The 14,482-nt window shown below is 50.6% G+C and overlaps 1 protein-coding gene across 1 annotated transcript in view; it reads left to right on the top strand.

Annotated features, from left to right (window-relative positions):
- Window positions 1-4,300: 4,300 nt before the first annotated feature.
- CUNH1orf198 (chromosome unknown C1orf198 homolog) overlaps window positions 4,301-14,482 on the top strand; it is a 34,821-nt gene continuing 24,639 nt past the window's right edge. The window contains exon 1 of the mRNA XM_040967931.1: window positions 4,301-4,656. Within this exon, the coding sequence (XP_040823865.1) occupies window positions 4,315-4,656 (342 nt within the window). The 5' untranslated portion in view covers window positions 4,301-4,314. The remainder of the gene's footprint in view (window positions 4,657-14,482) is intronic.

The following is a 14,482-nucleotide window of genomic DNA, read 5'->3' as shown; positions in this document are numbered from 1 at the left end:
TTTGAAGCTGTTTCGACATGTGTAAGAGCAAAGTGTTGACATTATTCCTTCCAGGCCAACCATAAAGGAGGTAAGAAGTCCCTTTGGTGCTGCCTTCAGTCTCCAGAAAATGTTAATCTTTTAGGAGATCATGGAGACTTTCTGGAGAAAAGACATCTGACCTGTGGCTTAAGGATTGAGTGGCTGCCACTAGTGATAATGGGATGGGGATTCCAGATAAAGGGGAAAAAAATTAACAACAGTTTCCAGAATGATTTATATAAGGGTAGAAAAAATGGATTTCAAAGATTTTTGTTTCAAAAGGTTTCTGAAACCCATGCATACATGGAGTCTTCAGCAAAGCTCATGATGAATGCAGGTTACAAAACAAAGGACACATTTAAACAGTGTTTTAAATCAAAATCAATAACCTTTAAATTTGTTTTCCATGGACTTTTTAAAGTCTTCTGTCTTTTTACAGGGGGCTAAAAAAATCTCAAAGTCTTTTCTAAATGTAAACATTGAGGCAGGAAAGAGGTGTCACTTTGCTATTTTGAGAAGGTTTTAGCGTTTGTCATAGAGCAGTTATCTTTGCTAGCTATGACGTAGAGAAATCCTTATGTGAGTCATGTGGCTTTGCCCACAAAATGATTTTCTTCCAGGCTGTGGACCCAACATGCTCCAAACTTGCTGCACTTAGTGACAGACAATGACAACTCGGGGAAATTCTCCCTGCCATTGGAAAGGCAACCCGAGGCATTCAGTTTTGGTGAAGAGCAAATTTGTAACTAAACCATCTTCTTGTCTTCCCTTTCTCACGTTTTCCCTCCTTGATCTTGGTTGCAAACACTGCCCTCCAATCACACAATGATTCTCCGTAAAGAAAGCAGCTTCCCTCTTGTCCATCTTCCACTCTCTAGGACTAAGGGGGAAAGAAGGGGGAGGATGGAAGGATGGACAGAGAGGAGCCTGTTGTAGGCAGCATCTGGAATAAACAGTAACAGATGTGGGCATGAATCACTGTCCTCAGGGAGCCTTGCCTGCCTCTGTGTTGAAACCATGCGCCAGAAAGGCTAGCTTTTCTGCAGATGGCCCTGCTGGACCCAGGGGCCAGAGACTCCCTTCTTAGGCTCTCATCTGCTTGCTACAGAACTGGGGACTTCAGCAGCAGGCTCAGGAAATCCAGTGGCTCACTCAGTTATCTGGAGTGGAACTAGAAGGCAAGTCCTGTGGTGTTTCTCTGACCTCTCGGGGCTCTCCATACAGGACAGTGGGTTCACAAAGTATTTGTTTGAGATAGCAAATTCATTCAACAGTTGCTCCTACTAAGAAATACTTGGCACTCACCTGTGCAGCAGGCATTTTGAGATAGGTGATAGAAAAAGAAGTGAATGCTATCTTTGGTTCTGCAAAGATTAAAGACCCCCAGCTTAAAGGTGGAGAAATTGAGTGTCAGGAATTTCGGAGCCTCAGGAGAGACACACTTCACCCTCTTGGCTCACTCTGTGGCAGGCAGGTGTCTGATGACGGTGACCAATTTCAAATGCACCTGACTTCATCAACTCAGAACTTTTCTCTAAGGCCTTTGACTCTCATCAATTCTGAGGTCTCCCAGAGGTGCCCAACCATGCAGGTCAGAGCTGAACCAACAGATAAAGATCCTGGCATCCCCTGCTTAGAAGGGACAGTTCTGAGATATTTCAGAGTGATTCTCAGAGGGTGTCTGGCAGAGCAGGACCCCAGCAGTGGTCACTGGCTCAGCAATAACCAGTCCTTTCTGCTTTCCATTTCCTTGTTCCATCCTCCAGAGATCACTTCCCAAATAAATTGCACACATCTCAGTCCTGTCTCAACTGCTGCTGTGTACGACAGGCTCAGCAACTCATTCAATGTCATCTAGCAGGATAGTGGTAGGCCCAGGATGGATGTAGACATGAAGTCAGTTTTTCATTACCTGAGGCAGGTTACTTTATAAGGCAAAGAGCTGTACTTAGCCTGTGGCCTTGGAAGTGCGATGCATGGCTCCAGCTCTGGTGGGGAACTCATGGTTAGAAGCGTCACAATGGCAGGAATGTGTATTGGCTGGGGTGTGGGAAGGGAATCACATGGTCAAAGAGGAAGTCAGACAGCAATGCAGGGACTGGGCTCCTGTCTCTAGCAGCTCATTCTCATGGGCACTAACCAAGGTTTTGCAAGAACTACCTTAGTTCCCTCTGAAAGCAGTACCCTCATGACCTGTAGGAGAGAGAGGAGAGAGAGAGATGAGAGGAGACAGCCTTCATCTACTGGCTCACTTTCCAGATGACCATAATAGCCAGGGCTGGGCTAGACAGCAGCCAAGAGCCAGAGGCCCCTTTCAGGTCTCCCATATATGTGGTAGGGACCCAAACCATTGAGCCATCTTCCACTGCCCTTCACAGGCTACTAGCAGGAAGCTGGATGGAAAGTGGAGCAGCTGGGATGTGAACCAGTGTCCATACAGGATACTGGCATCATGGGCAGTAGCTTTACCCTCTAGGAAACAGTTCTGGCCCAAGACCCTGTCTCTCAAGGGTCCCACCAGCTTTCATGCTGCCGCACTGCAGACCCAGTCTTCAACACACCATTCAACCACATCCAATTCCTGGCACCTGGGCATCCTGCCTGCCACGTGGAATGGATGAGTGCTGTGTGGCCCTGTTTCTGAAGGCAAAGTTTCCCAAGGGTGCTAGGCTTGAGTTAGACCTGGAAGAGTGTGAGGGAAGTCACACCGAAGAAACAGACAGTGCTCTGGTTAGCCAGTTTGTGCCCCAGCTTCTCCACTTCCCATCCAGATCCCTGCTTGTGGCCTGGGAAAGCAGTCGAGGGCAGCCCAAAGCCTTGAGACCCTGCACCCGCGTGGGAGACCTGGAAGAAGTCTTTGGATGGGCTCAGTTGTGGCCACTTGGGGAGTGAACCAGTGGACAGAAGGTCTTTCTCACTGTCTCCTTTCTTTCTGTAAATCTGCCTTTCCAATAAAAATAAATCTTAAGAAATCAGTGGGATTCAGGTTGGTGTACTGAATGCACATAACAGGGACTAGAAACAGAATAATACATATTCCTCTCTCCCTCCATTCTCTTCCTAAGTTTGTGGCTTCATAAGTAAGCCCCACTCTCCCTTGCTATCCAGTCAACTCTCTGGGGGTGGTGGAAGGGTCCTGCTGTTTTCACAGTTTAGTTTGTTATGCTGGTAGCAAGATCCACAGCAGTATTTTCTGGTGTAGAGCTGGCCACATTCACCGCATTCCAAACATATTCCTAAGACTTCCGCGTTGGTTACTTCAAATTTCAAATAGAAATGCACACGTTATTTCTATGTTAGTGTTCAGAATCACGCAAATAGTACCTCAGACTCCAAGTAACAAACAGCGAAATGACGTGAGAATGGAAACAACTCTCACCTGAAACGAGTACCATCGTATTAGCGGGACGCGGGGGGTGGGGAGGAGCTGGGCGATTTTAATCTTGTGGTCAGCAAGAAGGTTCCGTGTGACAGGCCCTGGTCACAGTGTACAAACACACGATGTTTCCCAGCAGGACTAGGAGCACTGGCCTGCCGCTCTTGAGCGTGTTTGCAAACATCTGAACTGTCCAGAATTCTTGCGCTTCCTGAGATTCCAAGCTCAACCTTGCCCTTTGATTTGGAGGGCCCAGGACGGCAAATCCAGGGGGCGGGTTCCGGGGAGACAGCTCCCTCTCCCCCTTGCGCTCCCCCGCTCCTTCAACCGCCCGCTGCGCAGCGGCAAAGCCACGCACCTGTGTGCCCGACTGGCTGAGCCCAACTCGGCCCGCTGAGAAGGCGCGTGATCCACCTGGTTGTACCTTTGCGTGCTCTGCCCTTCTGCAGGGGCGCACGCTGGTGGGTTGTTATTTAGTCTAGTCTCACCCCTAGCTCGGCCCCTGGCAGCCCGCACGCACCGAGCAAGTCTGTCCCTCTCGCCTCTCCCCGGGGAAGGGGCAGGGAGGCAGCGCGGACAGGCAGCGGGAGTTGGTCCTAAGACGCCAGGCTCTCTTAGGCAAACACAAAAGTTTCCTTTGTCAAGCCCTGACCACGTGGCGCCATGGCTGTCTCCACTGCGAATGCACCGTAGCCGGGGAACACCTGGGCACGAGCCAGCTACCGCCAGAGCCGGGAAATTGGGAAAAGTGCGTGCACCGGGGTACGCCCGAGGAGGAGGAGGACGGGCTGGCAGAGGGGGCGGGCCGTGCACGGAAGGAGGGGGCGGAACGGGGTCCCGGAGGAGGGGAGCCAGGCCTGGGGGCGGGACTCGGGCTGCGGGGCGGGGCGCGGAGGGGAGCGGCGGGCAGGCCGGGCATGGCGTCCATGGCGGCGGCGATCGCAGCCTCGCGCTCGGCGGTCATGAGCGGGAACCGGCCTCTGGACGACCGGGAACGGAAGCGCTTCACTTACTTCTCGTCGCTGAGCCCCATGGCTCGGAAGATCATGCAGGATAAGGAAAAGATCCGCGAGAAGTACGGGCCCGAGTGGGCGCGGCTGCCGCCGGCACAGCAGGACGAGATCATCGACCGGTGCCTGGTGGGGTCGCACGCCTCGGCGCCCCGAGGCTCCGGGGAGCCGGCGGACTCGGAGGAGCTCGCGCGCTTCCCGGGCCTGCGGGGACCCACGGGCCAGAAGGTGGTGCGCTTCGGCGATGAGGTAGGTTCGGACCGGGCCGGGACTCTGTCCCTCGCTGCGGGCCCTCCTCCCCCTCCCCAGCCAGGCGAGCGACTGTCAGCGCGGGTGGCCGCCCCAGCCCAGCGCCTTGCAATCGAGGCTGGGGATGAAAAGGGTTGAATGCCAGGGGCGCTCCAGAGCCTTAGGAAGAGGGGTAGAGAAGTATGTTGGCGCCCCGGGAGGCGCGCGCGGAGGGGGTGTGTGTGTGTGAGGGGGCGGGGGAGGGTGATACTTTGTTCAGAAATCTGTAAGTGGAGAATCTTTAAAAATCATCCATTTAGACCTGCTCTGCCGGGTCGCCCCAGAGAGTGGTCCACCAGCTGAAGGCAGCTGCTAATCAACACGGCCGACCCAAGTGGACACAGCGAGGGAGTTCCAAGTCGACAAACCTGGTGGAACTCCAATTTGGTAGCTGGATGGTGCTGGGTGAATTACCCTGACAGCCTCCGTGTCATTCCGAGGTTGGAGTTCCCACCCCCGCATGCCCTTGAACTCAACCAGCACAGCCGGATTAGTCTTTGTGATGAGCTGTATGGGGCAACTGAAACTGTCAAGCCATAAAACAGGAAAGCACAGATGGCTCCCAGGATCAGAACATTTGGGCATTAAGAGTGGGAGAGGGGGTGGATCTGGATCCGGTGACCCCACTTTTCTACCAGCAGATCAAGGAAGGAGAAGTTGGAGTTCCAACAAGCCTTGGCTCTGTACTGGGCTCATGTCCAGGGCTTTTAGGTGGCTTCTCCTCTCCAGTCTTCCCCAAGCAACACACACAAAGTGCACAGGGACAGTGGGATTCCAGGCCCCTGTCCAGAGAGGCCTGAGTGCTCTGAGCTGTTCAGAAACTTGGCCTTGCTTTCCTGGAAATACATGTAACCAAAACTTGTCTCGTGGCATTACAATGTGCTCTGTGGCTGGCCTGTCAAACTCAGCTTGTGCCCTGAGAGACAGAGTCACAGGCTGGAGCGGAAAAGTATAAAATGATATCCACTCTTGGGAAGGCTGGAGGGAGGAGCCAGGAGAGTTTTTGCCAAGGCGGGTTGTGGATTGTGGAAGGAATTCAAGTCAAGAAGGAGGTTTAGATCAGAGTCACAGGCTCGGGCGGGTATGCGGAGGCACTTATTAACAAAAAATGTGGCTATAAACCCACTCTAGCGCGAGGGAAGTGTGAAAGGACGGAAGTACCCTGCCAACATTGCCTGATTTTGATGGAATTAAGAGAAAAAAATCTCCACAGGACTCTTAAACTCTGAAGGCTTTCCAGGAAAAACAAGGGTGTGGTGAACTGGGGAGAGGAAAATATAGGTTTTAAGATGTATTCCTAGAGCGGAAGCACATTCAGTGAGAAAATATGCATACCCATAAAGACAGATTTGGGTGGTGGGGAAGCCGCTTCTTTGGAAGGGTCATGGACCTGAAAGTTAATGTTAGTAAATGGTGGGATAGCTGCCACTTCCCTCCCCCAGCCTGGCATCCACATGTCTCCATGCTATGTGGGACCCACGATCACCAACAGGTAAAGATGTGGCCGAGTGCATTTTTCATTTTTCTTCCTTATCTTGCACCAGGCTGAGCTGCTTCTGGATTTTTAACATGCTTTAAAGGCACATGGTTCGGGGTGCTATACTCACACCCCAGCACAGTTTCATTGTTGAATCCCAGCCTCCCAGGACAGGCTGAGAGTCGGGGCTGGGACACTTTTGCCCAACCCCAAGGCAGAGGGAGCAGGGGCTGGAGACTCCAGCCCTCAGGAGAGGCCTGTGGCAGTGTGGTCCAGAGTGCATGTCTGCCTGCAGTGGCTCCGTGATGCTCACACTGGAGCGCTTCCGTGTCCCAGGACAGGACAAGAGGATGACGTTGGTGGTCTCAGTGTCATCTCCTAGGGGAGGGCTGGCTCCTGGGCATAAGGACAATGGATGAGGACAATGTGTGGTTATGAAATGACAACAAGGCTGCTGGGCAGACTGACCCAAAACGGTGACCTGAAATCTAACAGGACCCTAAGCTGCCCTGACTGGGGCAGTACTCTGGCCCTTCTCACTTGATCTGCCCTCCCCTGTGATCCCTGAGGCTTCTGCTGCCCTTTCATTCACCCTGAACAACAACAGGACACTGCCTCTTTGTCAGTAACATTTTGCAGCCCACACGGCCTTCAAATGTGGTGACCATATCTGGTCACTATGCGGTGCAGGAAAGAATAAAGCTCCTGGCTTCGGATGAGCTTATCTCCAGCTGTTACAGCCACTTGGGGAGTGAATCAGTGATTGGATTATCTGTCTCTTTGTATATCTGACTTTCCAACAAAAACAAATAAATCTTTTTTTAAAAAGTCTTCATAGGGACAGCTGAATAGCATAATGGTTAAGCATCTGGGATGTCCGCATCCTATATGGAATGTAGGGTTGAGTCCTGGCTCTGCTGCTAATGTAGCTTCCTGTTAGTAAGCACACTTGGAAGTAGCAGGTGGCAGGTCATGTATGTGGATTCCAGCCACCTGCATGGAAAGTGGATGGAGTTCGCAGCTCCTGGCTTCAGACTGGCCCACACCTGGGGAGTTGACCAGCAGGTGGAAGATCTTCCCCATCACTATCCCTTGGCTTGCCTTTGCCTTTCAAATAAAAATAAAATACCTTCCAAAGGAACACAAGGTCTGAACCAACATGTATGGAAGTGTAGCTTCACCCCAGCCACTAGCCTTCTTCCACTATACACTATTATCACCCCCTGTCCCTGCTGCATGGAGAATGCAGAGCTGCAGATATAGCAGTGCTTGGCTGTCAGCCACAGGAAAGGAGCATCCGGCATCCCAAGGAGCTACCCTTCTGTGAAATTAGTGGCTTTTCTCCTCTGGCAGAGCAGGCAGAACCTGGGGGCAGGCGTGCCCTGAGTCAGATATTAAAGTGTATCTGCAAATGGATGCTTTCAACAGCTTGACTTACACTGTGCTTCTTGATGATTGTCCCACAGCGGTGAGTTTGGGGAATGGCTCACTTTGGGAGATGAAGAGCTTTCAGCTTAGAAGGATTTAGGGATCAGCCTGCTTAGGCATCTGCTGCTTCCTGTTGTCAGAAAGAAAGAAAAATAAAAGAATGGGTCATCCCTGGCTCCTCAGCCACCCCATTTCACTTGCTTTTGAGCTTGGAGGATCCAAATACCTCAGTGGGAGCTGCGAGCTTACTTACTCTGCACCACATTCTTGGCTCCAGTTTGCCACAAGCAAATGCCTGGAGAAACCTGGGCAGGTGGGGTGTGCATGTGAGCCCCCTTACCTCTTTGGCTTCTTCTTATGGTTGGCAGAGCCAGATAAGAGTGGCATGTCCACTGGGAGCCCTCAGGACCCTGGTCTAGAGTTTGTATGTTGTAGCATATGGCATTTGCAGCCTGGAGCCAGACAGCTCAGCCCCCCGCTTGAACAGCTGGTGTGAAAGTGCCCTCCCCTGCCTGTGTGCCCTCCTCCCACAGGAATCTTGGCTGCTCTCTTGCCCCCTTTCTACCTTACCCTCTGTTTCTTCTTAATGGTGGCTTGCTTGTTTGTTTATTTTTGTTTACTTGAACGGCAGAGTTAACAGAGATAGACATAGGAGAGGGGTGGGAGAGATGAGATTGCTCTTCTATTCACTGATTCCTCTCTCCAAATACCTCCAAAAGCCAGGCCGGGGTCTAACCAAGCTGGAGAGCCTAGAACTCCATCCGGGTGGCAGAGCTGAAGTCCTTGAGTTCTTTTCTGCTGCTTCCCAGAGTGTATTAGCAGGAAGCTGGATCTGGAGCCCAGTAGCTGGGACTCAAACCAGAGCTCCGATATGGGATAGGAGCACCAGCTTTGCCTTAACCTGCTGTGCCACGCGTCTGCTCCCATAATCCCCTTGTCAGAGACGCAGTTCTAGCCTCCCTGACTCCCAGACTTGCTATTTCTCCCTACTCTCCTTCCCCACAGGGGCCACAGGGAGGGAGAGCCTGTGCTCAGTACCTTTTGCCTGGCTGCTGCACACACTCCAAGACCTCAGGGCTGTCTGTGATCAGGGCTGGTCTCACCCCTCCCTGCTTCAGGTCAAGGCTCCTGCAGGCCTGGGTGCTGGCCAGCCTACATGTTGCTTTTAAAAGTAGGTTAATTTATGATCAGAGTTGCATGGCACATTATTGTTGGAAAGTTTCAAAGCCTGCACACACTCCCCCACCCACCCCGCCCTCTGCCTCCATGAACTTTCTTTGTTAAATTGGAATCTGGCTCTGTGGCTTCTGAGTGTAGGACCAGAGACACGTGAGGCCCCCCTCTTCCCTTTCCACAGTAGCAATTTGGCCTCTTTTCTCAGCCTTTGGTTTAGCCAAAAATAGGTGTTTGTGTCGGGGTGGGCGGGTTTGTGATGGTAGAGAGGAAGAATTTGGGATCTGTTCCCTCAGAATTTTGAACATATCCTAAGGAAGGAGGAATGTAAGAATTGTAATACCCTGCCATTTGTCTGGCATATCCATGAATGTTCAGAAATGCAGGTCAGATACAGCATTCACAGCTCCCTCATCTGCAGCTCCAACCTCAAGTGCCGGGCAGGACTTGTGCAACCTGTGCCCCAGATCCAGTTCTACAAGCTGCAAGGCAGAGGCTGCTGGGCCTGTCTGGCCAGCTTCTCCTTTCAGCCTGATAGGTCCAGGCGCAGGTCACATTGGGAGCCCAGGCAGTGATGGGCCTCCCCTCCCCAGGCACCTCTGCCTACCGGCTCCTGTGGGACAGTGCATAGCCTCGCAGCAGCCGGGGAACAACTTTTGGTAAAGAAATGAAATCACTGGTCGCTGTCATGCAGGGAGGAGAGGTTGGGAAGTGTCTGACAGATCTAGAGCTATTGTTTGTAGACTGGAGTCACTTGGACACTCTGAGCCAGAGTTTCCTACAGACCCAGGGAAATACTGTTCTTTCCAAATCAATAAATAACTGAATAAGCACATGTACTGATCCCACTCCTTTTCCATTCATTTCCTTGGATTGCCCCCCACCTGTTCTGACTCGGGTCCCCACCCATCCCTTGTCTCATCTGTGATCTGTGCAGGCCTGAGGTTCTGAATTTGTCTTCTTGGTGGACAGGAGCAGTAGTTAGACCCAGCTGCTTTCTAACTCAGGAACTGCAGATTTGTCTTTCCAGTTACAGAAAATGCCTTATCTCAGCGGAGTTAAATATATTCAAGTCAAAAGGGAAAGCATCGGTTCCTAAGTGTAATAAATAATAGCTGCTAAGAGGAAGAGTTTGTAAAAAAAAAAAAAGAGCACATTTGTATCATTCTGCTTCACATGCTTCACATACCCCTCCTTTTGAAAATATACTTAGTGTGTGAGAAGTTTTAGGTTCATAGCAAATCTAAGTGGGAAGCAGAATTCTGATATTCCCCTGCCCACGCAGTGAACACCTCCCACTGAGTGGTACATTTGTTGCCATCCTTGAAGCTACACTGCCTCTCGCCCCCACAAAGTCCATGCTTTAAAATCAGGGATCCGTGGGTTCTGGCTCATGGACACACCATTGGAGGGTCATACTGAATGATTTCATTGCCTTAAAATTCCTCTGGCAATCACGGATCTTCTTTCTGGATCCGACGTTTTGTCTTTTTAAGAATGTCACCAAATTGGAATCCTAGAGCGTGCAGCTTTCTCGGCCAGGCCATTTCTTGCTTGCCCCAAGTGACACTGTGTTGTCTGGGGGAAGCACAGTTTGTTTCTGCACTCACCGACTGAGGCTTCTCGGTTGCTTCCAAGTTTGGGCACTGAGGAATGAAAGCTGCTGTAAACAACCGCGTGCAGGTTTCTGTGGGGACTCAAGGTTTCTACTTTGAGGAACGAGAAGCATGATTGCCTCACTCCCATCTTTAACACAAAGCAATAAACACAGCATGAACACTGTAGAGTTTATGAATGGGGCTGTGAGCTGTTCTTAGTCAATTAACATGTCCTGGGTGCTGTGCCGTCACCTTGGGATTAGAAGTTTTAATGTTCGCTCATGGGGCTGGCTGTGACCTCTTGGAAGTACAGATGGACACCAGTGGGCTCATTGGGAGCACCCTGGGTGTGCCCGGAACCCAGGCCACCTGAAAGCACCATCACATGATACAGTCATCAACATAAGGAACATTCTATCCCTTTCTCCAGAGCTCTGTTGTCCGAGCCTTACTTCTCCAGATGACAGCATTTCTCTGTTTAATTTTCATACTTCCAAGCCAAGATGCTATAGTTTATCAGCCAGAAACTCCCCTAACTGATGGGCTTTTGGAGTGTAGTGACAATCGATGGTTCCGACGAGCACACTGCAGCCTTCCAGGATAAAGCTTCTTGCTGGGGAGTTTTCTTTTTTTTTTAAGATTTATTTATTCTTACGGCAAAGTCAGATATACAGAGAGGAGGAGAGACAGAGAGGAAGATCTTCCATCTGATGATTCACTCCCAAAGTGAGTGCAATAGCCAGTGCTGTGCCCATCTGAAGCTAGGAGCCAGGAGCTGTTACGGGTCTCCACGTGGGTGCAGGGTCCCAAGACTTTGGGTCATCCTCTACTGCTTTCCCAGGCCACAAACAGGGAGCTGGATGGGAAGCAGGCTGCTGGGATCAGAACTGGTGCCCATATGGGATCCCGGCACATTCAAGGTGAGAACTTTAGCTGCTGCGCTACCACGCTGGACCCTGCTGGGGAGTTTTAATGGCTGGGATTTTTACTTTTGGAAGCTTGGTACTCCAGGCGGGAAGTAATGTTTTCACAAACTCTGCACTCATATGCTACCTTCACCAGACAGAGTGCTGTGTATAGTAACATAGTCATTGTAGCTGTGAAATATTGCTGTCAAAAGTGCCATTGCCATGGTTCTGTACGTGATCTTTGAGTGCCAGCAGAAACAACAGAAGCCTCTAGATGGAATGGCCTGGAGCCTTGCAGCGCAAGAGCTGGTGTTGTTTTCCCCTGGTTTCTGCTATACTGTTGCACAAAGCCGTGATTCTGCATGCCCCCGTGTTGGGATGGCTAGAACTCGGTCCAGGGAATGGGGACAGCAACCTGAAGCTGGGTTGTCTTGTGAGGAGTCTATCTGGGACGGGTGAATGCCACCCCTCACTTTTGCATGTAGTGTTGTCTGTGCAGAACTGCACATACAGGCATGAGCTTGAGCAGCAGAAGTAAACACGTCTGCATGATCTCATGTTCCTAATGCAAGCACGGCAGTTGGCTTCTGTGGGTGCCCAGAGGAAATGAGCAAGATAAACTGCCCCGTGAAATGGCTGCCTTAGAATGGATTGTGTGGGAAGGTTTTATTTTGTTTGGCATCCACAGGTTCTGCCTATGAAAACAGCACCCTATTTCTGATTTACAGTTTAGCCTGGGAACCAGGAGACTGGGGGCTGGCTCTCTCAGAGTCTTTGAGTCTGATGTGCATGAACCCAAGACCAGAGCGGGCCCAAGGAGGGCATCTCTCCCCTAGGATACTGCTGTTTGCCAGTAGCCTGCTTTGTGCATTGGTACTCTCAGGCAGCCAGGGAAAGCTCTGTTGGCCCCAAGACCTGGCTGCTTTGTTGGAGCAGCTTGTGGTGCGTCCATCCACTCAAAACTAAGCTGTCCCCGTGTGCTGTCCTTGCCATAGGCTGGAAACTCAAGACTTCACTGTTTTAAAAATTAGAAAGCTTTCAGAGAATAAATGCTGAATAACATTTAGTCAGTTTTGTTTGGCAGAAACGTGGCTATGAAATTCCATGAAACTTGGAATGAAGTTACATAGTCTTTGTCTTTATGCTTGTCTCATTTCACTTAGCTTGATTGTCTTCAAGGTTCATCTGTGTTGTGATGGTATGAATCGGAGTTGCATTTTTAAGGCTATTTCGTTGTATGCAGATGTGGGAGAATGAAATTGTTGGATGCAGCTATTATGGAAATGGCAACATCATTTTGTGTTCCCATCAATGATGTACCAGAGTTCAACTTTCTCCACATCCTGGCCCACCCTTGTTATTTGCTGTCTTCGTGGCAGCAGTCATGAATTTGAAGGGCAGCTGGTTCTGCATCTGTGGATTCCACCAACTGTGCATCCAACATATTTGAAAGAAAAATCAGTTACATCTGTACTGAAGCATGCCTAGACTCTTTTCTTCCCACAATTCCCCTAACAATACAGAAAAAGCAAGGACTTACATAGCCCTTACACTGTGTTCCATTGTGTGGAATCTGTGCACATACTACGCCATTTCATTGAAGGGACTTGAGCATCAGGATTTTGGTATTCGCAGCATGTCCTGAAATGGCTCTTTGCAGACACTGAGGACTGACTGTATATTAGCTTTTAATGGACTATATTTACTTGTAAGTCTATATAATTGAAGTTTTAAAAAGTTTTATCTATTTATTTGAGAGACAGATCTCCCTTCTGCTTGTTCATTTGCCCAAATGTCCACAATGATTGGCACTGAACGAGCCTATGCTGGGAGCTGGGAACTTGGTACGAATCTCCCACTGGGTGTCAGAACTGGGACTGTCCCCATTGCTTTTCGGTGTGAGCAGTAGCAGGAAGCTGGATCAAGAGCCAGTGCCAGGCGGTGAGCCCAGGCACTTGGTTATGGGACATGAATTCTTCTAGACTAAATGCCTGTCTCTAATTTAAACTTGAATCCTGGCTGCATTTAACAGTAGTTTCAAAAAATTCCGGAAAGTGTCACAGCCAGCTCTTGCGGGTGGGTGTGATCGTGCTCACACACACCTACCATTGCAGTGTCCCAAAGGGAAACTCACAGAACTCATAGAGCTCAAAAGATCTGGACCATTCTGAAGGCTGCTCTTCACCAGGCAATAAACTGCTCAGTGCTGGAGCTTCTGTGCGCATGAACCTCCCTACACATACAGAATATGTGCTCTTGTTTTCTGATTCTGTTGGATGAGCATTTCCCGTCTAAGAGTATGTGCCCAGAGCTCCGGGCCACATGGCAGAAAAGGGTTTGTGTGTGTGTCCAGCCTGCAGCCCTAGGGAGCTGCCGTGGCCACCGTGGAATGTCCCAAGAGACGGCACTGGCCTTAAGTTCCCCAGGGGCCCTGCTTCCCCGCTCCCCCACGCCCTGGAGCCCTTGGCTGCTCTGCTGCTCCGTGGCCTTTCCCCCCAGGGGATTTGGTGACCCGAGGCATTTTTGTGCTATACTCCAAAGAAGAAATCATTTCCAGAGAGATTCAGTGTGGCCTCTGGTCTGAATGTCTCCTGTGGAGAGGCGTCTGAGCAGAGTTTTAGCCTGTGCAGTGGTAACCTATGGGTGTGCAGCAGGTCAGCCTTGGGACTTAGACACGGTCAGATGCTGGACTCCATGGAGGCTGTGGGACAGTCTGCTGAGGAACCGTGGAGAACGCCGCATCCTGGCGACCTCCTGGTCATCGTGGGAGTAATGGATTGTGAGTGCAAGTATGTGTGCATGTCTGTGTCTGTCATGGTACGTTTGTGCGCATGTGTGCGTGCTGTGGTACATCTGGGAGGGTGAACTCTGCTACTTTGCAGTTCTCCTGTAGCTTATGTCCAGCAGCCTGGGGACCCTGTCCTCACCACAGACATTCTGTGGCTGGAGTGTGTGGGCGACGACTGACATCAGAGCTCCCATTACATTTTTCTTCGGCATGTTTATTTTTGTTAAGTGCTTTATTATTTTTTTATGAGCTCAGCATTACAGAAATCCAGGGAATTTGCCCCTTGACTCAGCTTCTTGCTGGAGCAAACAAAAGGCCCTTGGTGTGGCAGGGGAGGGGGCCTAGCAGTGTGACCCCCTTTTGGCCCCACCTCTGTGGAATTTCAGCTTCTGCCGACTGCAGCCCCTGGGGGAGA

Source organism: Ochotona curzoniae, unplaced genomic scaffold, assembly GCF_017591425.1.
Source record: "Ochotona curzoniae isolate NIBS_2020 unplaced genomic scaffold, NIBS_Ocur_1.0 scaffold_4683, whole genome shotgun sequence".
Lineage (NCBI taxonomy): Eukaryota > Metazoa > Chordata > Mammalia > Lagomorpha > Ochotonidae > Ochotona > Ochotona curzoniae.
This window is presented reverse-complemented; position numbering and strand designations above follow the sequence as displayed.